This window comes from Halichoeres trimaculatus, unplaced genomic scaffold (assembly GCF_033239565.1).
Source record: "Halichoeres trimaculatus isolate MK-OKI-2021-1 unplaced genomic scaffold, fHalTri1.1 fHalTri1_scaffold_6, whole genome shotgun sequence".
In the NCBI taxonomy this organism is placed as follows: domain Eukaryota; kingdom Metazoa; phylum Chordata; class Actinopteri; order Labriformes; family Labridae; genus Halichoeres; species Halichoeres trimaculatus.
The window spans coordinates 13,510,128-13,535,534 of record NW_027437184.1 but is presented as its reverse complement, the minus strand read 5'-3'; the positions used below and the strand labels follow the sequence as shown (position 1 = coordinate 13,535,534).

General features: G+C 39.4%; 1 protein-coding gene across 1 annotated transcript; it reads left to right on the top strand.

The window, feature by feature from the left end:
- Nucleotides 1-367: 367 nt before the first annotated feature.
- Nucleotides 368-23,581, top strand: rad50 (RAD50 homolog, double strand break repair protein). The gene is made up of 28 exons (XM_074672709.1): nt 368-476; nt 1,104-1,241; nt 1,430-1,513; nt 1,923-2,074; nt 2,190-2,375; nt 2,496-2,700; nt 2,915-3,043; nt 3,470-3,635; nt 3,733-3,791; nt 4,337-4,471; nt 4,638-4,844; nt 4,965-5,147; nt 5,246-5,403; nt 5,489-5,664; nt 5,798-6,035; nt 7,494-7,683; nt 8,388-8,514; nt 9,737-9,930; nt 10,055-10,165; nt 10,469-10,561; nt 10,781-10,894; nt 11,063-11,190; nt 11,371-11,472; nt 11,826-11,948; nt 21,007-21,092; nt 21,248-21,390; nt 21,509-21,642; nt 23,103-23,581. The coding sequence occupies exons 2-28, from the start codon at nt 1,113-1,115 to the stop codon at nt 23,287-23,289; spliced, it is 3,939 nt and encodes a 1,312-aa protein (XP_074528810.1). The 5' UTR covers nt 368-476; nt 1,104-1,112; the 3' UTR covers nt 23,290-23,581.
- The last annotated feature ends 1,826 nt before the right edge of the window (nt 23,582-25,407 follow it).

Genomic DNA, 25,407 nt, shown 5'->3' with positions numbered 1-25,407 from the left:
AGGCAATGCACTAAAAGTCCGGTTCTTCATGCCTGCTAGAAAGACTTTTATTGTGAAGGGCACAGCACAGTCAGGCTTCAAAGCACTGCCCAAAACAAAATAAAATATGAAGTGGAATTTTCATTTTTTGTGTGAAAACGAAAAAAAAAAACGTGCCGTTTCTTGTTTTTTTGTTTCCTTGCACAAAACACAAAAACGAAAAAACAAGTCGTCATGTTTTTATTTTATTTTTTATTTTTTTCACAACACGAAAAAACAGCTTGATTTCTTTTTTCTGCTTGTGTCTTTTGTACCCAGGAAACAGACTGATAAAAACGTACCCCAGTCTTTGTCACTGCTGCTGATTGAGTCTCTGTTCTATGTTGTCATTTCTAAGCCCCAAAATCCGGAAGTGGGAATTTACCGCTTTCAACGTCACATCCCCCACAGCGCGAAAACTGTACTTTCACATTTCCAGCATATGAGACCACCGACCTGTGAGTAAAATTATTTACATAAACTTCAAAGCAGACTACGATGACCTAGATAAATACTTGTTGTGTCAAAACCAGAGGAGAATCAAGGCTCCGTATGAGTATTACTTACAGTGTAACTCTGCAGCGTAGCATACCATACAGCCAAACTTGCATCTTAAGCTAGCCTGCTAAATTGATGAGTTACTATCAAATTAATTCATGTGCTAAAGTAGCTTCACTGACTACAACTTCTGTGTGATTCAATGATAACAGGTCGCTGAAAGGTATTAGCTTGCTTAGTATGATTATGCTGTGGAGTTTTGAAGTGTAATGGATATATACAATAACGCAGTTTGTGTCAACACCACCACTGAGCTTGATAAGATTGCAAATGCGTCACAACACAATACATAAGCAACACGACCATATTTGACTTTCCATCCAGACCTCTGTATCCTTAGGGGGTTTTGGTTAAGGATTTTAGATCAATTTCTATGCAAATCTGAACTCTGGAAATTGTTGCAGACATCAAATGCAAGTTTCAGTAGACCTTAAACACTCTGGTAGATTTCATAAATGGATTAAGTGCATACTAAGTAAGAGCTTCTGCTTATGTTTTCTTTGTATCTCTCTCCTTTTTTCTCCCAGACAGCAAAAATGTCCAGAATAGACAAGATGAGTATCCTTGGAGTGAGGAGTTTTGGGATTGAGGATAAAGACAAACAAGTCATCTCTTTTTTCACCCCTCTGACTGTGCTTGTCGGACCCAACGGAGCAGGAAAAACGGTACAAGAGCATGTTTTGAGAAGAAAGCTTGACTGTGAAGTAGTGCACAAGAATACTGTCACTCCTTGACATGACACATATGCATTTGGAGTAGGATTCCCTACTAATTATTCAGTTTTAAAAGTATTCATGTTTTTACAAAGTATTCATGTTTGTTTGTAATTTGACCTTTACCTGTTTTTTTTCAGACTATTATTGAGTGCCTTAAGTATGCTACAGCAGGAGAACTTCCACCTGGATCTAAAGGAGGAGCATTTGTTCATGATCCAAAGGTGAGCTCACTGCATTGATTTTGGAGATAGGATATATATTCTAGCTCTTTACACTTCATAGCAATAAAGTATTTTGGGATTACAAGAGATCAGGCCTGATCGATGATTGATGTTTTCTTCAAATCCTGCCGCTGTTTCAGATCTTTTAACCTAAAGGTACAGTGTGATGAATCACAGATATCTAGCTGTCAGATTCTAAATTAAAGCACTCCCCTGCTCAGTCTTCTCGCTGGTGCTGAAAACACAACTTCTTAAGATGCTGATAAATATTATATTCTATTTCTACCAGGGCTGTTCTGCTTTATGCAGCTAATTTCTACATGCTGTACCTTTGAGAAGTTTGATTTATTTTCACTCTTGTAGGCTAAATTTTAACAATGAGCTTCCGTTCATGCCTTCTTAATTCCAGGATGCCCATGAAACAGACGTACGAGCACAGATTCGACTTCTCTTCTCTGATGTTAATGGGGAAAAAGTGACGATCCATCGCTCCATGTCCTGCACTCAGAAGGCGAAAAATTACTCCTTCAAAAGTTTGGAGCAGGTCATCACCAGAATGAAGTAAGCGACAGTCCTAAAGTCCTAAACTTGTTGTTTCAAACACTTATTTTTAAGCATAGTGCCATGTTAAAATGACAGTCTTCTTAACATGTGACCTGTATTATTATTCACCCAGGGATGGGGAGAAGGTGAGCTTGTCGTCAAAGTGTGGCGAACTGGACCGAGAGATGATTTCGGCTCTTGGCGTGTCGAAGCCTGTCCTAAATCATGTCATCTTTTGTCACCAAGAAGAGTCCAACTGGCCGCTCAGTGAGGGCAAAGCGCTGAAGGACAAGTTTGACTCCATTTTTGCTGCAACCAAGTAAAGACATCTCATTCTTTATCTTCTTCTTTTAACTTTATTCAAAATTATTGTAATTTCAAGCAAAAATACAGTAGACCGTTAGAAAAGGAACTAAGGATTGTTATGTCTTCCTGTCAGGTACATCAAAGCTCTGGAAACGATGCGTCAGCTCCGTCTCAAACAGAGTCAAACTGTCAAAGAGTGTCAGGTGGAGTTGCGCTACCTGAAGCAGAACAAGGAGAAAGCCCAACAGATTAGAGAGATTGTAGCCACTAAGGAAGCTCAGCTGACAGCCTCCAAAGACAGCATCCAGCAGATAGAGAACCAAATTGATCCACTTGAGGTTTGTGTGTGTACTTTGTTCTAAAACATTATGTGTATGACGAGAGGGGTTGTAGCAGACTGTAATGAACTGTATGTCTGATCATCTTTTCAAATGTAAGAAGTGTAAAATAAGAGCTAATCATGTGATTTAAACATTGTGGTAGCCTCATGTCAAGAAAGAGCACAAACAAGGACCCTAAATGTAAGAGGTTACCTTGATTAATATCTTCCAGATGAGACTGACGGATATTGACATGAAACTGGGGAAAGTGATGAAGCTGGATAACGACATCAAAGCCTTAGACAGCCGGAAGAAACAGATGGAGGAGGACAACAAGGAGCTGGAAGAAACCATGGAGCAGGTAACTTAAAGATATTGGGACATGTCAACTGATGATTTTTTTTTTTTGATGAAGAATGTAAATTTAAACATTTGTTGTTGTAAAGATAGAAATGATTTTCAGAAATAGATAATTAAAGATTGATTGTGAAAAGAAAGTGGAGTGTGGGCAAATGAAATGAGACCAAAAATTTGGGGGGCAGATGTAAATTTCTAAAGTGATGGCGTGAATTATGGATGTCTCTCTGCTTTATGTGAGGAAAAGCAACTTAATATAACACAAACTACCTTTTTTCAGCTGTGAGGTGTTTGAAGTCCTGACTCATTTTAAAGCTCACTTGGCGGATTTATTTTTTACCAAGGGGCAAAAGGTACCCAGTGGAGTCGACCTTCTGACTCTCACTTAGCTTCAGAGCCGATCCAAACCTGTAAAGTGTGTTTGCTGCAGGTGTTTCAGGGTTCAGACGCAGAGCTGCAGGACGTTTACCAGAACCACCAGAGGACGGTGAGAGAGAAGGAGCGCAGGCTGACGGACTGTCAGAAGGAGCTGGAGAGAGCTGGTCGGGAGTGCCAGAGACTCAACAGAGTCAAAGCTGATCTCCTGGTTGAGCAAGGTTCACAGACACACACTTACACCTGACTGTGAACGTCCATAACTGTTTTAACAATAACATTTCCTTTACGCTTTATCTGCTTCTCTTTTTTTCATAGGTCGTTTACAACTTGAGGCTGACCGTCAAATGCAGAACATCAGGAACCGTGACACTCAGGTATGAAAGAAACTTGTACCTCTATGGGATCATGCAGCAGATTTGAAGACACTTGTTTAGAAAAGGATGCACATCACAAGTTCACTTTTATGAAATGTTGATTGAACAAAAGTTAAGTAAGGAGGCAAACAAAATCAAATACAGTCGGTGTGCCAGTTTCCCTAAAAGCCCCCTAATTTATCAAAACTAAAGCCAACTGCCATATTAGGGCTGGGGCGATATGCTATTCTTGCACTTCAAATCTATTATGGTCTTGGGGTGCTGGGGTGTACATTATGTGAGTCAGAGGGAAACATTTCACCCTCTGCTGGAGAAAAGTGGTAACTTTTTTTCCTGTCCAGTTTATAAACAGACTGAATTGCAGAATTTGAATTTGAAAAAAAAAGTTTATTTGACAAAGAATCCTCATTTTGATGTTATGAAATAAAAATTCCTGATATATCATATTTTGATTTTTTTTGTCCCACCCCTACTAAAGACTAAGCCAAAGTGTTGTGGAATATATTAAACTTGAAACATGTTTGATAGAAGTGTCTCTGCCCCAGGTTCGCTCTCTGTCATCTTATTTGGAAATGGAGGGTTACGACCGGGCTCCCTTCACGTCTCTTCAGCTTGAGAGCTTCAATCGTCATGTCGCACAGAGACTGGAGCAGGAAAAAGAGACAGTCGCACAGGCTCTGGTAAGGTAGACAAAAGTTAGAAGTAAAGAGTGAATTTGACTGTGTTTGTCAGTTTGTGGCACTTTTAGAAAACAGATTTTTTTTCAGCCACAGACATTCAGATCAAATATAACTCTGCAGTAAATGATTATGGTTTCCAAGTCCTTTCAATCTACTGTCCACCCAGGCGGACCTGCAGGAAAAGGAGCAGCAAAAGCAGCAATCCATTGACGAAATGAGGGACAAGAAGACCGGTCTAGAGAGAACTGTGGAGTTAAAGAGGGACCTACAGGGGAAGAAACAGCAAGAGCTAAGGAACATCAGAGCAGAACTGCAGAGACTGGAGGGATCATCCAGTCGACTGCAAGAGCTGGAGAATGAGCTAATGAAAGTGGTGAGCACAAAGATCTTTGGATTTGTTTTGAAATGTGGCATAAGTAAAGCACACTGATCATTTTTACCCTTTAGTCTTGTTTTCTTTGATTATATGTGTCTCTCTGTCTTTGTTCTCCAGGAACGTGAGCTACAGAGTGCAGTTCAAAACTCCAATGTCGAGGAGCTAAAGTCTGAGGTAGAGGAGCTCCAGAGGGAAAAGACTGAACTTGACCGTGCTCAGAGGAAGTTGGACAAAGAGATGGAGATGCTCAATACTCACACCAGTGCACGCACACAGATGGACATGCTCACAAAGGATAAGGTAACCCCTGTGTGCCTCTCTCCTCTCACTGCTTTTCCTCTTCCTGTCTTTTTTCTCAGCTGCCTCTCCTCTCATATTTCCTCCTTTCGTTTCTCCAGACAGAGAAGGAGGAACAGGTACGCAAGATCAAGTCTCGTCACAGCGAAGATCTGGTGTCACTGCTGGGTCATTTCCCTAACAAGAGAGAGCTCGAAGACTGGATCTATGCCAAGTCTAAAGAAATCAACAGCACAAGAGACAAACTGGCCAAACTCAAGTAAGATTTATTAACATGTAATACAACAAAACTTAATCATCTCCAGTTGTGTTGCACTTCCTCTCATGACTTTTATGATTTTCAGTAAGGATCTAGCATCAAATGAGCAGAACAGAAGCCACATTGCTGCTGAGGTACGAAAGAAAGAGCAGCAGCTAGCCAACGACCAAGAGAAGTTCTTCAATGTGTGTGGCAGTCAGGATCTGGAGCAGGACATCAGCAAACTGCAAGAAGACCTGGAAAAAGTCTCCAAACAAAGAGGTGACTGTTGAATGCAGACATTTATGAGCATGGATCAGCCCAAACTAGTTCCAGTATTAGGTATTGTGTTGCGATTTGTCTCGCAAAAAGGAAATAGTGACACATTTCTTTTCTTGTCCTCTGTGATTGGCAGCCATGTTAGCCGGGGCCACAGCAGTGTACACTCAGTTCATCAGCCAGCTGACTGAGGAGAGAGAACCCTGCTGCCCTGTGTGCCAGCGGACATTCCCCTCAGAGCCGGATCTGCAGGAAGTTATCAGTGACATGCAGTCCAAACTACGCCTGGTTCCAGACAAGCTGAAAAACACAGAGCAGGACCTGAAGAGGAAGGAGAGAAAGAAAGATGATATGATGGCTCTGCGGCCTGTCAGGTACAGAGACATTTATCATCTGTGGGCCTTATGTGCAGCGGTTAAAAGAAAACGCACTCATCAAAGATGTTTACCAATCGAAGGTTATTCTATAAGTAACGTTAATTAACCATTTTAATTTAAAAACTGAACAACTGACGAATTTTAAAAACAGACTCTTAGGAAAAACAGGATAAACATGTATCATTTTGGTTACACAACAAGAAATCCCTGATATTTTGGCTACACAACAAAGATAAACAGGCAATTTTGCTCTGGAGCATCAATTACCCAAAATGCAGGTTAAAAAAAAAAAAAACAGCAGACAAGAGTAAATTTTATTCATGATGAGAAATGCATTCCATTAAAAGGAACAGGAGGGCAAACCGAAATTCAGGGTCCCAAAACAAGTGCTGTATGTGGCTTCTGATGAATTCACCAGTGCTTTTTCTTTGGTAAAGTTGTATTTCTCTTGCTCTACATCCTGGTAAAATAGTGTAAAAGCTTTTTACGTGTTTACCTGTTCTGTTATCTGACTTTACTTTATGTAGTAACTCTTATTCCTCTATTTCCATACCCATATTCTAGATAGAGAGTCAGATGAGTCTATTTTTTGCTCAAATCAGGGTGCAGGTTTTACATTCCACTACTAGATGGAGCTAGATTCACATTTTACAGTGTCTGTTTTTTTTCTGAGAGAGTCGTTAACAAGCAGCCACTTTTTTTTATAAGAGTAACTGTTTCAGGGAGTGTTTGTATTGCAAACTGTTTTTGCAGAGCATCTGAACCCATTGAAATTAAAAGAAAAGATCACAAAAAAACAAACAAGTATCCTGTAAAGCAAGAAATATGACATTGCATCGCTGTTACATTTGGACAAACTGTTATTTTCACCTGGAAATTTAGACCCCTCAAAAAAAATCACGTATGGGCTGATCCATGCTCACAAATAAAGTGTCACTTTTTGGGATAAAGGAGGTATGATAAGCTCAAGTAACAGTCATCTTCATTTTATAGTAACCCCCCCCTTCTTTATTCCAGATCCTTGAATTCACTGAGGTCATATGAGATGGTTTATTATCATTAGCTTATTATGCTAACCAAGACAGATTATTAAAGAACTACAAAAATTTTCAAGACAGAAAAGCAGTCACTTTGCACTAATTGGTCATTTTCAGAGTTTTTCTTTGTTTTTCAGATTCATTTGTGAGGTTATGGCTATTAATGAGGAATTCCCCCATTCTTGTTTTCATAAATGAAAGTTATGGACATGAAAAGACTAAAAACTATTTTTAAGTCTCTTCAGGTGTCCCTTAACCCTGTGGTCAGCAAGTCCAAATTGTTCAGAAATTGTTGTGGTGTACTGATACATTTATAGTCACTCAAAGAGAAAATGGGTATCTTCAAGTCCAGATCTCTGCAGGAGATTTAAAGAAATATGCTCATCGAGTTATTTTCTGCTGCACTTATATGTTCCAGGCAGTCGATCACACTGCTTGAGGAGAAGGAGTTGCCTGAGCTGAGAAACCGCCTGCAGACAGTGAACAGGGAAATCGAGAGGCTCAAGGGGGATGTAGAGGAGCACGAGACTCTGCTTGGTACCCTGATGTCGGAGGAGGATACAGCCAAGGCCTGTCTGCAGGACATATCTCTTATGGACAGATACCTGGTACCATTCCTCTGACTTTTTACACTCTTAAAAGTTCACCTCTGGAGACCCACACATGTGGTTCCCAAAATTTTAGAGTCTACCCCAAAACGTTGTTTGTGTTCACATTGCTCTTTCTCTTTCCCTCTTTCTCTTTTAATATTTAAAACGATCGAAGTCTCTTGCACAAATGTTTCAATGTAGAAACCACTCCCCAAAGAACCACAACTTTATATAATGACGTGCTCCTGCTGGCATCCGCTCTTTCTTTAGATTCCTCTGTTACTGATACAGCAGAAAACCTGTATCTTGTTCTTTTTCTGTTTTCATGATGTCAGGGGTTAAGTAGTAGAGCCGTCATCTCTCAATCAGAAGGTCTAAGGTTTGATCCCAGCTTCAGCCGTGCATGGATGAATATGATACTGATGATACTGATGGTCCCTTAACATAGCAGTTTCTGCCAACAGTGTATGAATCCAGTGTGAATGGGTGAAAGAGACTAGAACTGGTCAGATAGACGAGACAAGCGCTATGTAAGAACTCTTCATTTTACCACTGACCATCAGTTGCAATAACAGCAGCAGTGAAAAGTGGTCTGGTTGAGTTTTGGCAACATGTAATCTTATTGATTTAGAAACGGCACGATAACGCAGAACAAATCTCCAGAAAGCACATCACTGGCTTCTCTCCTGTCTTTAACCTGTGCTGTATTTTATTCTCTTCAGATGGACCTCAGAGAAGTGGAGAGGAAAATAACTCAGCATGCAGCCAAACTCCATGGAGTGGACCTGACCAGGACCATCCAGCAAGTCAGCCAGGAGAAACAGGAAACTCAGCACAAGCTTGACACCAGTAAGATAATATCTCATACCCACTCAGAGGGAAATCCCATTTACGCATTCATTCTTTCACTGCTTTGCTTCAAAACCACAATCATAACCTCAAAGTTCACTTGAATGTATCCATCATAATCTCTAATACGTCAGAGAGAAGAGACATTTAAAAAAAAACCTTATCAGGGATGTGATTCCTCTAGATTTATTCCAATTTATCGAAAAAGATGTTTGTAACTGTATTAAAACTAGTGCTGTCAGGCAATTAAAAACATTAATTTAATTAATTACAGGATTTGTAATTAATCTAATTAATCACATTTTAATCTCATATCTGCTTAAGGTCCCCAAATAAAGAAATAAAGAATTTGAATTCTAGGATATCACAAAATTATATTGCATGACTAATCAAATGACTACATGAAGAAGATTAGATTTTCAAATCCAAGTTTTTTCAACTGGCCAATATCAAAATGTCTGTGTTCACTGCCATTGATGTCTATAGATGTCAAATCGATTGCAACCCTTTCCTGCTTGTCAATCAAATTAATGCTCGTAAACTACTGTGGGTGAGAGCGGTGCGCTCTTTGGATGACAGATCAGCATGGATATGAGGAGAAGATGTGAGATGACAGATGTATAGCAAGATGCCGCGGGTCAGAAAAGTTCAGGCAGCTCACACTTGAACTGAGAATGCGTCAGAGAGTGATTTAATTGTGAGAAAAGACAATGTAGATCATGAAAAGGATCAAAGGATGGGGCGCCCGAGGTGAATGCGACCAGAAAAAAGTATGTTTTGTCTGTTTTTTGATCAAAAACAGGAAGAGGAATATAAAAGAAGAGGGTCCACTCTTCTCAGGCAGTTTCGATGTTTACAGAGTCATAGAAAAAAATATCTTTTGGCTCTTAAAAGATTGTTCAAGACGCACTGAGTTAATTGTGTTAATTTTTTTAACCCATTGGTTTGCAGTGTAATTAATTAATCTAATTAACGTGTTGAAGTGATAGCCCTAATTAAAACATTGTGAACAGGCACAACATGCATATTTAAAAGAATTGAAATCTAAAATTACTGTCTACAGCCAAAAACATGCCTGCTCAGTACATAATAGACCTCCATCTGTAAAACTAAAGATCCCTCGTTGGTCCCCTGCTGGGTTTCCAGAGTCAGATGAAGAAGGTAATGATGTGCAAGCAAAATATTTAGTTGGACTGTGTATAAACTTGTCTTTTCTTTGCAGCCTCCAGCAAGATGGAACTGAAACGTAAGCTGATCCAGGACCAGCAGGATCAGATTCAGATGCTAAAAAGTGCTGTTAACGAGACGAGAGCAGAGAAACTCCAGCTGAGCAGTGATATGCAAAAACAGCAGCAGCTGGAGGAGCAGTGCGTGGAGTTCACCACTGAAATACAAACGTTAACCAGGGACATCAGGGTACATATTGTCATTTTGTTTGTTTAATGTACCTTCTGAGATACATTGATGTGTGAATTATATACTAAATGCTCTGTAGTTAAAAAACGTGCCACTTCTCCTTTATTGCTTCTCATTTATTTAGGATGCAAAGGAGCAGCTCTCACCTTTGTCAGCTGCTCTGGACAAGCTGCAACAGGAGAAGCAGGAGCTGGTGGAGCGCAAGAGACAAAAGCAGGACGAGGGACAGGAGAAGGTGGACATATTCACACTGTGTTTTTCATTTTACAGTTTTTCTGACCAGGCAACATACATTAAGATTAAAACTATCCTTCAACACCTTGTTGACTGGAAAAGGCAGAATAAACGTCCCCCTCCTTGTTTCTTCCGGTTATTCTAAATCATCCGTTTTGTAGCCTCAAGCAAAGGTGAAGGTTTCACACAATATCAGCCAAGTCATATTTCCTGTATGGATTCTTGTAAGAATGACAAACTAGAGTTAACAGTGCTAATCTTCTTCCTCTACCTATGTTTCATCTTCACATTATGTCACTGACAGATCGGTGCTATAAAAGAGCGAGTGAAGGTGATCTCGACACTGGAAAGAGACATCAACAAATATGTGGATGAAGGCAAAGACAAATACAAAGAGGTAACGTCTTCAGAATATCACACTTAAGACATCCATGTGTTGTTTTCCTCAATTATTTGTGATAGACATAAAAGTAAAAATACAGTTTCGTTTGTTAAAGTACACAGACTTGTCCTTTTTTGTGTCGTGCTTTCCTTGAGTTAAGTTGTGGAAGTTTGGCTGTGACAACATAAGGATAAAAATTTGTCAACATTTTGACCTTTTTTTTTCCTGTTGCAGCAAAAAGAGTCTGAACTTCAAGAAACCAACACTCAACTGCATGAGGCGGAGAAGTATAAAGAGAAGATCAACAAGGAGATGGGGAACATCCGTCAGGACATAGACACTCAGAAGGTACATCCAGGGTCTTTGGGGTTGTATACCTTTTCTTTTCTTCAGCCCTGTGACATTGAATCATCTTTTGCCTTTCAGCAAAGAGTAATGATCCGTTTGCTGATAAATTGTGAACCTCCCAGAGGTGAAAACATATTTATTTTTCTGTGTGTGCGTGTGTGTTCCAAGGTCCAGGAGCGCTGGCTGCAGGACAACTTGACATTAAGGAAGCGAGTTGAAGAGTTGAAAGAGGTTGTGGTGAAACGTGAAGCCCTCATGAAAGACATGGGCAACATGCAAGTCATGCAGCTCCGCCAGTAAGAGTTTCATTCTTGTATTTATAAGATGAAAAAACTTGAAAGGCATTCAAGATATACAAAGCTCATGATAGTTCCCAAAAACAAGCAGTGTCACACTTGAATGTGAAATCATTACTTATGGTCAGTTTAGAGTTCAGCCACATTTTTTTCACCTTATTGCTCTCTGTGATTACCCAGGGAACGGCGTGAGGCTGAGCGCAAACTGGAAGACTTAAAGAAGAACCGCAGTGTTGCCGTGGGACGACAAAAAGGCTTTGAGGAGGAGATCCTCCATTACAGGTGAGCTACTCCATTCTGTGGTTTGGTCCGCAACATGAAGAGATAAGATTTTTATTGTGATATCAACACCATGCTGTGAAGAAATATGATTTAACAGACTTTGTGTAAAAGTATAAATAGAATAAGTCTGACTTTGAGAAATAACCATTAGGAAGACCTTTTTACACAGCAGTTACAGTAGTCAGGGCTGATATTATATCTGTTGAAGGGAGGAACATTGGGTAAAAATCCAACATTTATCACCTTTTAAAGAAACATCAACAACCAAGGCTGATTTTTTTTTTACCAATAAGTGCCGTCTTGCATTAAAAATATGGTATCACACTCATTAAATGTTTTTATTTTTCCTTTAGAAAAGAGCTGAGAGAGGATCAGTATGACAAAGCTGATGAACGCTACAAGAACAAGATGATCACAATGAGGACCACAGAGCTGGTTATAAAAGACCTGGATCTTTACTACAAGGCCCTTGATCAGTAAGTGTCAGTCAGAAAGTTGTCAGTCCTATTGTAATTCATCATTGTAAAGCATGACCATATACACCATTAGTCTCACATTGCCTGAGGAAGTCTTATACAACCATATGCGCAATAACAAAACAAATTCATTCTTCATTTAAGTTTTAAGTTCATTCTGAGTAGACAAAACAGGAAAGTGCAGAAATACAATCATTTATTGTTACATATAAACACATGGAGTCCTTCATTATTCATACATCAGCTTGCCTTAAACAATTCTAATCTTTTTATAAAGCCATGAACAACTGGAGTAAAAAAAGAAGACAAAATATTAAACTTATTTCAGACTAATTAGATACCCGCAGTGTTTTTTGAACACCTTTTTGTGACTTTCAGTTTTGAGCCTAAGCATTTTTGTGACCAAGTTTTCTGTCTTTGTCAAACCATTTTTGGTAGTTTTCCTGTTATGAGATATTGGTCCTTTGTCTTTTGAATCAGGCCAGTTGAAAGTAGGTTAGTAAATCTACCTCTGCCTTTTCCGGTTGTCTGCTAGAAAGTCAGTGAAATCTGTTTAGACAGTGATGTCAGGAGTTTCGAAACCCTGTCAGGTCACCATGTGGGGGCTTTTGAGAATTATGGAACAGAAGGTTCCATAGGCGGCTGTTACAGCCTTTACTGTGCACACACAGGATTGAGTAAAGCACCAGTTTGGCCCACTCCAACTCTATCCACTGTCCTGTCCACTTTTATAAAGGCATAAAATATAATCACAAAATCTGTTTCTGTTATCCATATCAATGGGCTTATTATTATTTACTCTCTACAGTGACTCCATGTTTGGTCAAACCTGGTTAACTGAGATTGGACAAAGATGACACTTTTAAAGGGCAACTCTGGTTTTTTGACACCTGGACCTTATTTATAGGTGTGTGCATGCTCATATACTCACTCAGACAAACATCGTGCAGCTCGGAGTCCTTCAGAAGTTATTTAGATCCAACAGATTTTAGCCGCACTTAGCGGGGGCCACGGCAAGGGAGCTTCAGTGCGGGACATAATCTCTGCACAATCGCTCATTTCGGCTATATTTTTTCATCCATCGCCAGTGTTATCATAAAGTCAGCTCGTTTACCGTCTTCAGGTGGGTCAGCTGACCCAGAACTCACCTGGTAACAAATGTTTGACTGTTGTCCTTACCGGTTTGAGCCTGAGTACATGGACGATGAGCTCCATGAAAGAAGGATGCAGAGGGAGAGAGACGAAGAGCTGGCTCGAGAACAACAAACAGGAGCACGTCCACGACTCAATGCGAACTGGTGGTGCGCTTGTGGACAGTGTTCACCTATGGCAACAGAAGAGGAGTGTGTTTGTGGTAACACTGGCAATGGATGAAAAAATATAGCCGAAATGAGTGATTTTGCAGAGATTATGTTCCGCGCTGAAGCTCCCTTGCCGTGGCCCCCGCTAAGTGCGGCTAAAATCGGTTGGATCTAAATAACTTCTGAAGAACTCCGAGCTGCACGATGTTTGTCTGAGTGAGTATATGAGCATGCACACACCTATAAATAAGGTCCAGGTGTCAAAAATCCGCAGTTGCCTTTTAATTACAGACCCACAGATATTGCTGGTGTTTCAGTTTAAAGTGTTACCCTGTTAGCTGGTGACTTGTGGCCATTAATCACTGATACCATCAGCCAAGAGTCACCAGTTAGCATGGTCGCTATTATTGCAAAAGCACAGGTTGCTCTGTAAGCTCATACCCTGAAAGACATGGCCTCTGTTGGATAGTAATGTTTCTGATAACTGACCATAGAACAACTGTGCATTTTGATGCTGCTAACAGGTTGAATTTAGTGTTGAAAAAACACTAACTCATCTGAATGAACGTAGCTAAACGCTGCCTCTGGGTTCAAAAGCTAAACGCTGCCTCTGGGTTCAAAATGTGTGCACATCTTTATGACGTGGACTGTTAAGCCCTCTTTAGACCCTTGTTTGTAGTAAATAACTGAAACAATAAATGCTGCTTTTGAAGTGGGTGTTCCCAAACTTCAAGCCCCCCCTGCATAAGTCATTGCCGTGGTCAGATCACCCCGGTCTAAAAAGTCTGGCCATGCCCCTGCTTGAGAGCACAAACCTCTTCACAGGTACGTCGGGTAACTTCCTAATGAACAGACGGTTTTATGCTGAGTGGAGGGTTTCGTCCATGGAATTGAGTGTTACAGTGAAAGACAGGACTCAACTGGTCCCCAGGTAAATGCCACACAACTCTCAAGCACTCATGGCTGTGTAGTATGCCCTTCTCTCTCCAATTGAAGTTAAGAAGGCTACAAGTTTAAGTTAAACCCTTTGTAATATTGATAAAGACCATACAAAATTTGTGTCCATCTGGGTCAAAAAGAAACAAGAACATTTTCACGACATTCTAGTTTTGATTGTTTTGTTAGTTCCAATTTACTGCCATTGCTGCTGTGCATTTAAACACAGAGTCATAGCAGCTGACAGACGTCTCAGAGCTTGTAACGTTTGTTAACACAGAGGCGCATTTTGAATAGTCATTTGATATCCCTTTGAACTACAAATCGCAGCCTTTTGTGCAATTGCATAATTGCACATTCTGAAGTCCCAATAGCAATTTGATAATCTTGCAGCACTTGTACAGTTGTAGAGGAAACAGAAAAAAGGAATTGTAAATCTGTTAATGTAAGAGTGGCTGATGAAAGAAACCCGCTGATCATTCTGATAAGAGTTAAACCTCAGTTACTTAGCGCAATGCCAGTCAGTACACACCTTGTAGACCCCTTCAATGGAAGAAGCTCAGCCCGTTTCCTTTCTAGCTGTAGCACAGAAATTAAAGCAGTGACGACACTTGTGGTGAGAAGGTGACAGGTTGTGGAGGTTGAGTTTCCTTTGTGTAGGAGTAGTCAGACACGTCATGATTTAATGACTGTCTTATCTATTGTGCTTTATGTTGTGTTGTGGTAAATATGATTGATATGTAGCTGCTGAGTAACTATGGACTTTTCTCCTTTTAAGTTATTCCCCCAGCAATCTCGCACATAACTTCCTCATAAAATGTACGTAATACAACACACATGATTGTATTTTTTAACTTTCAGCAAAATGCTAAAAATGTGGATGAAGAGAGCCCCCCTGGTGTACTGAGTATTTGTATTCCCTCATTGCCAAGGTAATCATCATCAATGCAGACTAGACTGTCAAGATCAATCATATTAAACGAAACGATCCACCTGTTTCTGAGCAACCACATACCTGCAACAAATATGCACCATCGAGCGGAACCAGATCTCTAGACCATCTGGTCTTGGGCACTGACTTGTGCAAGGATGTCATGAAGTATACGGGTTCACACCAAGAAGTAGCATATATTGTTGCATCTTTTTTTATAACATATTCAATCTTAGTTTAACACAAGTCTTGCTTCTGAAAAGGCAAAAGGTACACCATGACGGCTGAAATACACCAGAGGTGTCTCTAGTCCATCTCCACTCTGTCACAGCAATAAATCAGACAGGTTTTAATTCAAGTCAGTGTGTCAACTTACATTGGATCTGCTCCATTGCAGTCAGTCTGTGTGGCTGGTCCGTCATGTTGCAGGTAATACACAACCATCCTATTTTTGCTGGATGCGGAGCTGTGACACATAAATTCAGCGTAGGGAAGATCGAGCTGGACAGGAAGTCGCGACCAGTAACTACCTAAAAATACTTAGTGAAATTCGAAATAAAACAGTGTTGAAATCTGTTTGTATTGAGCTTGACTATGACGACTAACAGACATATTGAGCAGAGCCAGACCAAGGGTCAACAGGTTTGATGTTTTACAGCCCAATATGAATGAAAAGAGAGTGATCACTGACGTGGAAAGTGCAGGAACTTCTCTTTTTCGTGACTCCCGTTGTTTGTCAGTTATGTAGCTCAGCAGATCGCTGGACAGTTCTTAGTGAAAAGAGAGACTGTTGTTGTTGGTTTGGTAATTTATTCAGACTCAACACACAAAGGCACAGTAAAACAGTTAGCAAACAATTTATACAGTCTAAGTGAGCATAAGGTAGTGAATCTTAACCTGCTAGCTTTGGTTAGTGAAAGTCCGCTAGCTTAATGCTAACGTCAGTGGAAAATCCCATTGACAGACTAATGCATTTAAAGTCATGACTACTGTCTATGAACTTATTCTAACTTTGACAGACATAAAGAAATCACTTGTCTTATCAATACACACAGAAATGTGTTATCCTGTCTCTTAAAATGACAAGAAATGATTTAAACTGCAGAGATCCAGGGGCTGCTTGCTGATGCTACTCTGCACAGAGTTTCTACCTGTCTATGCTATGGAACCCCTTGATGGCCAAAACATTTAAACTCAAAGTCATGTGAAAACTAAACAGAAAATTTATGCAACTGCATTGCATACCTATAAAAAGCAGCACAAACTCAATTCATTCCAGTTTATTTGCAGTTTATTGCAGTTACATCAAAATTTTGGAAACTCCAACTGTAGAAAACTGTAGGGAGCTATTTATTTTTTTAAAGTTTTCTCTCAAATTAATAAGACATGCTGCTGGGCTTGGGAGCTGTTTTATAAATATGCTTAAAGGCATTTGAACTTTAAGTGTGTGAGTTTGTATTATTTGAAGTTTTGACACCAATATTTTCACTTCAACTGCAAATAATTATCAGCTCCAAATATCAGTTAAAGGCTTCTTTGACTACTAATAATCGGTATCAGCATCGGCCCTGAAAAATCCATACCAGCTTATCTCTGGTAAAGAAACAGGCACGAAGAAAGAGACTATCTGACCAGCATTGATGTGAACCTACTAAAACAAAAAAAAAGCTTCAAAGTGAATAATGACTAAAGGGTAAAAAGTCAAAATCAAAGATAAAAACTAGTAGAATTGCAAAAATGTTTGCATAAACCTTGATCATTGCAAACCAAGCATTTTAAGGGTTTGTGGCGAGTTGAATGTAATCAAACATTTCGTTCTGAGGAATGACTTTATGTGCTACGAGACAAAGGTGAAGTTCTTCTTATCACTGCACTTTATGTATCGACTTAAAGTATCAAGATTTGGGTTGGCAAGGAAAACCACCCTTGGCAGACCATCAACTTGGTTGAAAAGTGATCGTATCATATGATTCCTGAAAATGTAACCACACAGCTATCGCATGCATCATAGTATAATGCCCGTTACTTCACATTAAAGTTGCTGATTAATTTAATGAAAACTTGCAAGTGATATTTTTTATTATTAGCTTGATAATCAAAAGAATTTCAATACATCCAACATGCTGAAGGACTTGAATTTGCAAATAAAGTATAAAAAAGTTTTTATCGTGAACCAATTCGCTCTTTATTCTTTCATTTAAGGTCCCTTAAAACATTGAATCCTGAAAAAATATATATATATCCTCGGCTGCATGACCATTTCTATTTTTGTCTGGAAACAGGGGTTTGGAAGGGAAATGAACCAAGCACTGGCTGCCTGTGTGAGCCCCTGTGGGGAAGTTTGAACTGAGCCTCTCAGATAGAATCTTAAAGTCTGCAAATGCATCTTTTACCCGTATGTGTGGGTTAGCTAATGCATCAGTGTCTGCACTGTTATCAAGATCATGAAGCAGGCCTCAGCAGCCTTCCAGCAGACCATACATCCAGGTCACAGCTTCTGAGTACACAGAAAACGGTTTCTTGGTGAGATTTTTTGATTTGGGAGTTAATATGAAACTGCCTCTGTCTCTGTCTCTCACTTTCAATAAATGATTGTGTGTGCAAAAAAAGAGACTTGAGACAAGGAAGTGTTGGCTAATCAACAATATCATTTTTTTTTTGTCAAATGACTGAGTCAGAAATAGTTTCATAAGTGTTTGACTCTGATTGCTTTTGGTGCAGCAAGTATGTTTTCATCATTGTTTTTCATATGAATGAATCCTGTTTAAAGCCCGTCAACAAGCAAAAGGCTGTTTATCACAACAGACTCTGTTTATAAATTGATCCTTTGATACATTTGGTGAAAGAGAAGTACAATTCTCAAAGGATGCTTGCAGGGGATAGTGAGAGTGAGAGAATTTTCACCTTATGAGTGACCTTCATTCTTTTGTGGTTCTAGCTTTCTGTACTTCAAGATTATGGTCACAAAATAAGATGTGGCGAAGTTTTAAAAGCCATTTTTCTTTTTTTTCTGCAGTTAAAAAAGAAATCAAACAAAACTGTAGCCTTGCAATCAACCTCAATTTGAAATCAAATGTTAAGATGCTACTTCCTCTCCTCATTTAAAGCCTATCAGAATTGCATTTTAGTCACCACTTAAAGTTAGTAATCGAAAGAGTCACGGACCATAAACCAACTCTTAGTAACATGTAAGATTTGGTCAACTTTAGTGCTCTTTCCACGTTTTATCTTTTTATCCAGCATACATATATGGTCCTCAGAAGGCTCTCTGTTGGTAATACTGTTATCACTTCAGTGCTTTCAAACCACACATCAGTTTCTCGTCAACTTAAAGATTATAGACCAAATGCTTCTTGGTAGGCCGGAAGGCAGCATCCATCTGGCTCTCCTCGTGTGTTTTTATATCAACAGACCAATGAATATGTTGTTTTTCATGTTGACTCAAAATGTATAAAATCATCTGAAATTCTAAAATATTTTACTTATTTTTTAAGCTATGGCCCACAGTTATTAAAAATAAAACTGAAGAAATGTTTGCAACATGTTAGATCATGCTTAATAAGTATATAATGCATGCCACTTTTACTTCCTTAAATATCTTGATTATCTGTTCATATTTGATGCATTTGCTTCAATGCAATGACTAAAACAAACGTGACACCAACTTTTCAAACCAAATCAGAACTTATCGCACTTTTGGGTGCCTGTCAGGCCACACGTGAGTTTGCAGCAGCACGCTGTGATGATTTCCACTTGTGTCAGTTTTAATAAAAAAACAAAAAACTTCCCTTGATGTGTACGTGCTGGTGTGCACACTGGTAAGGTCTGTGTTTGATCTTTTTTTTTTGGCCAAGGGTTTGATCTCTGCAAGCAGTAATATCCTGTTTCTTCCTTGAGCATATTTTACTCATTTTGAAATCTTTTCATCTATTTGAAACATTCAAGCTCACATGAATGCAGTGACAGTCTTCATATTTTACTTTTGCAAGCACAAAACTAGAAAATCTTCATCTGACTTGTGGGTCTGATGTGATTTGACCAAGCATCAGCCTCCAGTATTCAATAATAAAGAAAATGCAAAAAACTGCAGTTCATTTAATGTACACTTGAGGCAGTCCCCTAAACCCATGGAAGTTCTTTTTACCCTGATGCTACTTTATTCATTTTTTAAGCTGAGTTGAACATGTTCACACCCAGATTTGTTAAACAGTTTCATTTCTATTTACGGATTGCTTATATTTCTAAGCCAAATTGATGACGTAGCCTGCTACAGTGTAGCGTGCGATGTAGGTCTGCGTAGCATTTTTTCAATGTGTAACTACACTAGGGATGGGTACCGAATTGGATACTTTTATAGGTACCGACAGAATTCTGTCCAAAGTACCGGGTACTGATGTACACAAAATCAAAAGGTTCCATGTTTAGGTACCTAAACGCATCCTTGAGACTGTGAGGGAGTGGAAGAGAAGGCGATTTTCGAAACTGGACATGAACACAGCATTGCAAGGTTATATATTGAAGAATTAATATGTTAAGTTGAAAAAAAGATATGTTTAATCATTATAAAAATGATATTTTTTACCATGTAAACACAAAAAAGTACCGAAAATTGGTACTGTTGAGTACCAGTACCGATTGCCAGGTTCCGGGGATCGGTACCGTATTGTTTCAAGCGTAAAAGGTACCCATCCCTAAACTACACATAGATGTGACACAGAATGCTAGCTATGGGTCTTGTCTGCTAGGGAGCATCATGTTTCCTCTATTTACAGCACTTCTAGATTTTTGGCACATAGGCTCTACATCAGCAGTGAACTTCATCTACTTCAACATGTCCTCACTGTATTCTTCCTTGTAACAAATGTTATATGAAATATAACAAGGTGTCAGCTTCATTCTAGCACTGCAAAGCGAGCAGAAAACGATGTACAGACCACACTGCCTCATGTGTTTTGGAAGGGTATTGCAGTGTCACAAACAACATAGACACATCAATGCAGAAGTATGTATTGCTCAGGACAGCGTTCACCATTTAGCCAACACAGGCTAACTAAAGACTAATAGTTATGGGTGCATTTGTATAATTAGAGGTGTGGCTTGAAACCAGGCCTAAGACCCACCTTAGCTTTAACTCTTGGGTTATTTCTATGGATGTGACTTCAAATTGCACATAAGAAGAAGAAATGGCATACAAGTTGTTCTCATACAGTGTTGCAGTCTATCGTTTAGGTCATGGCTGCTGACATTGGTTTCTTTGATGTTAATAGTTGCATGAATGTTGTTGAGCTTCATATGCTCTTTTACTGGACTGTTTAAGGATGGATCAGCTGCGTTCATTAACCAAACAGGGCAGTACCACTGGAAACCGTTGGGGCAGTGTTGCTGTTACTACCTAACACAAGGCTTTAGTGAGACATGGAGAAGAAAAAAAAATGGCTGAACTTTCGCAATGTATTTAACTTTCTCATCGACCACTGCCTGCTACAACGCTGCCTCCGTTTTTGTCTTATGCAAGTGGTACTGGGCTGTCACAAGGATGCTTTAAATAAAACTGTAAACTGTTTGTGAAGACGGGCCCTGTTTTTCAAGCGGTGGACTTGCCCTCTGGTGGCTACTTTGAGGCAGTTTCATGAGCTCCACTTATGACATCAGGAAACTACACCCACTTCTTGTGTACACCTTGTTTGCAGCTGTACTCAATGTATATTTATTTTAAATACAATTTATACAAACTGAGAGCTACAGCCCACTCCGACTTAGTCTGATTCAGCATTTTCTGGTGTCAATATGCTTCAAAACCCTGCATCTAAAACCAACAAGTGCAAAGAAACACTACATGAAGAGCAATGTTTTCATTTGGACCTATCTTATTGTCCTTTTTTTTTTCCAGAACGATCATGAAATTCCACAGTATGAAGATGGATGAGATCAACAAGATTATCAGAGACCTGTGGCGCAGCACATACAGGGGTCAAGGTGCTACATGCACACAGATATGCACAAACACACGTCATGTGATGTATTTGTAGTTATCTGTATAATTTTTTTGCTCTAATTTTTTCTGCCTCCTCTCCCTTCTATCCTCCTCTCTTTCCCTCTCTTTCCCCCTCCCTCTCTATGTCTCTCTCCAGACATTGAGTATGTGGAGATCAGGTCCGATATGGATGAGAACTCGTCTGCTGGAGTGAGGCGAAGGGTTTACAACTACAGAGTAGTTATGGTGAAAGGAGACACAGCTTTGGATATGAGGGGCCGCTGCAGTGCTGGTCAGAAGGTACCCGAGTTCTCTGTTTTGTTGAAAACACAGAGCCAAATGTCTGAAATTTGTGGATTTTCATCAGTTTTTTTTTTTTCTTCTTTAGTTTGTGATTGAATTAAAAATATTTCTCCAGGTGTTAGCATCCTTGATCATCCGTCTCGCTCTGGCAGAGACCTTTTGTCTGAACTGTGGGATTTTGGCCCTGGATGAGCCCACCACCAACCTGGACCGAGACAACATTGAGTCATTGGCTCATGCTCTTGTCGAGTAAGTACACACATCCAGGACAGGAGTTTTAAAGTTTTAATCTTAACAAGACTGATGAAGATGCAAAGATTGGTCTTATCTCGATTTACAGTCAATGTAATAGAGGTCTGGCAGTTAATGGGGAAAATTGCAGGTTAAATTCTTTTGTAAATTAACACTTAACATTGTCTGTTAATGGCTGTAAATAAAATAATCTTTGATTTTACATGATGCTCAGCAAAAAAGGCACACATTTAGAGGAAGAAGTGGCTGTTTTCGGTAAAGCTTTTTAAAAAGCTCTTTTTTCAACATCGTGTCAAATGATGTGGAAAAGGGGACTGGTCATGAGTGGTATCAGGCATTCCAGTTCATGTTTTTTTGCGTTTCTTCCAAAACACTATTTAATTTGACCATTTATTTAGATTATTAAGATGGGTTTGGATGGATGGATGCAGAAATATTAGCTTAACCAAACATCAAGTCCGCTTTTTGGACACGTTGAGTTAGCTTTTGTGCTCGGATTCGTTTCATGCATGTGACAACAGGGGACTCCATTTCTGAATTTGTCACAAAAACACAGACATTGCAGCTTCACTGACAGTAGCAGCAGCCCCCAGCCCAGCTCTCTGTGACAGACAGACTGATTAACAAGGATTTGTCAGAGATTCAGCCCGATATTCAACTCAACAGAAACCTGAGCTGAGCACCGTAGCCAAGTCTTGCTTTTCTGACTCTAGATTAGTGGATAGACCTCTGATAGACCTCTGTTTCTCTCTCTACGGGCTTTATCATGATGGCTCAAAGCGCGTTACTTTATAATCAGCACTTATTACTTGTTTTTTAATTCAGTGTATCCAATTGTAAACTTTATAAATGTTTATGTGAACACAGCATTAGGCTACATATCACTAGCTAACAGCGCTCAATCACGAGACACCTGCTCCGTTCTCCACTGCTGTCCTACGGTCGTTATTCCTCCTTAACCTGCACTGTTCCTGGTCTCCATCTTTCCTAACAGGCTCATAATTTTTTTTTCCATTATTTAAGCATGAGGACCATCATATGTATAGGAATTGAGATTTTCTTCCTCGTCATTAACAGGAGTAACAGTCAGATCCATGTTTATCAATGTTAAACAAAGGCAAAACCAGAGGAACTCCCTTCTGTGACGTCTTGTTCAAATTATGTTTTTTAGTGCGGAAGTAAAAATAAAAGCGCTAAAATGTCTCCAGAAGACCCTGTGGTTTATTAATTGAGGAATTTACTTCAGTAAATTATTTTTGAGTTATTCTTCTATCAATTTCTTAACAGTAGTTTTTAACCTGCAGTATGCCCTTCAATGTGTTTAATAGCTAAGGATCAAATCGAAAGACTAAAAATCTTCTAATCTCTGCAGACATAATGTGTATGACTTGGGAAGCACTGCCTGATTTAACATACTTCAGAATGCACTTTACACATTTTATGTTCTCTTCCACCAGAATCATTAAGAGCCGTTCTCGCCAGCGGAACTTCCAGCTGCTGGTCATCACCCATGACGAGGACTTTGTGGAGCTGCTGGGGCGCTCCAGCTACATCGAGCACTTCTACCGCATCCGTAAGAACCAGGACCAGAACTCTGAGATCACAAAGTGCAGCATCAACTCCCTCTCATCCTACCTGCACTAAAACATCAGTGAAAGGTTGAAATACTTGCATGATCAAGTGATACTGAGATACTGTCAAATATTCGTCACATAAAATGCAGCATTTCTGATTTCCAGCATAGTTTCATTCTGTTGAATCTCAAACACTCGATTGTTAAACTGTTTTCAGTCACAGACCTAACTTTTTCTCCAGTTCACCACAAAAGATTTATTGGTGGGTTTACAAATGGTTTCCTTTATCCATTACTTCTCAAGCTGTTATTCTGTTATGTCCAGCGACAACACATTCTTCAAAAAAACAAAAGCAACATTTCTGTTTGCACTTCTGTTCCCATGTCTGTTGCTTTGAGAGCTCATTAAATGTCTTGCAAAAGACATAAAATGCAACTCATGACTGTCTCTCTTTTTACCTGAGTAATCAATTGTCTAAAAGGTTTTTTTTTTCTTATCTAGAATGGCAACCATCCTTTTGGATTCAGAGAAAAGTAGCTCAGTTTTGTGAAGTTGCTCATCAGCCGCAGCCTAATCAAACCAATCTTATCTCATGTAACACTGCAGACTTGCCGCTTTCCTTTTTTTTTTTTTTTTTTTCGTACTGAGGGGAAGAAATGTGGCAAAGGCGTGGGCAAGGCAGGTATAAATCTGGTGCATTTCAGACAGAACTTCAGAACAAGCTGCAAACGCATAATTGAGTGATCAGTGGAACAGCTTCTCTGTGAGATCAACAGCCAGCGAGTTAAAATCATGAAGACACTGATGCTTCTTCTGGTACCTGTTATGGGGATGCTGCTCAGTCCAGGCTTTGCAAATCCGACTGGCCACAGGCCTGGACACAACCTCAACCTCAACCGAATCATTGACCTGGCAACAAAATACAACAACTCTGTCACCAAGGTAAGAGCTTGTGCATAGCTGTATTTTTAAGTAAAAGATGCCAAAACAATATTTATAAATTCTGATTCTGTTCTGTAGGAAATTTTTGTTGAAGATGTGTCAGATCTGAGTGAAGGCAGCGAGGGTTGTGGGGTAAGAAGTTAAAGTTTTCTACAATTGGCTTAACCAAATTCAGTAACTGAAGAAGATAAATTAAAAGTTTAAAAGAAGTCGCCGTGATGTATAGTTACCGTCTGAAGGGTAAAATGTTGTTTTTCTTTCTCAGAATAAGTTCTTCTGCAAAGTGCATCAAATCCTGGATAACCATGTGAAGAAGAACAAACACACTCACAAGAAGAACACAGAGACGGAGCTGCTGAGGAACTTGAGTGTTTACATCAACAGCACCAATGTAAGAATTCCCCTTTGCATCATGTTTGCAAAAAAATAAGATAAAATCTGAGGCTTGAGTCCCACACATTCAGAGAAAGGTTTTACCCTCTCATCAACTCCTTAAATGCATCAGCAGAGCAGAGAAACGTTTCTCAAGCCAACCTTTGTTTTTGTCTTCCAGGTGGACTGCACCGAGACTCTGGCGCAAGTGACTCCTTCAGAACAAACCAAACCGCTGTCTGTGCTTGTGGGCTTCCTCAGCGACTGCTGCAAGCATAAGAACCTGAATCAAGCCCAAAGACGCAACAACTGATCTGATTTTTAAAGGTGTTTTCCTCCTCCTTAAAAAGAGGTCTAAAATCTCCTGAACAAGTTAGCAGTTAACATGACTAAGAAATATTTTACATTGTTTTTATACTTCTAAATGATTTATGGCTAAGACTGTTTTATTTTGTTGCACATTGGTTGAAATAATTTAAAGGAGGCAGTTGTTAGATATGCAGTTAGATACATAACAGCTTCTAATGATTAATATTAGCAGTCCCTCATAGCATTACTTACAGCCTAAACGTTCAAATACTACAGAAAACAATGCAATCATCAGCTTCTATTGGTACCTGAGAGGTCAGCTGTTCTTAAAGCCATCCTGTAGTTACCAGGTAAAAACATCTGGCATCTAGATTACATTTAGCACATCTGCTGTATTTATTTTCAGTATATTTAATATAAGTTAATATAAGTTAAGGCTGTTTTTTTTTCCATTTTTTAATGCTATTTATTTTGATTCAATCTTGCAGCAGTGAAATGAGTATTGACTGAAAAATAAATGTTATTGCCTGATGATTGAGTGTGTGTGGATGATGATTTTTGAATC

Coding starts and splice junctions, on each gene's coding strand:
- rad50 (XM_074672709.1), top strand. CDS start 1,113: ATGTCCAGAATAGACAAGATGAGTATCCTTGGAGTGAGGAGTTTTGGG. Junction 3,792..4,336: donor TCAGGAACCGTGACACTCAG/GTATGAAAGAAA, acceptor TCTCTGCCCCAG/GTTCGCTCTCTGTCATCTTA. Junction 5,404..5,488: donor GACAAACTGGCCAAACTCAA/GTAAGATTTATT, acceptor TATGATTTTCAG/TAAGGATCTAGCATCAAATG.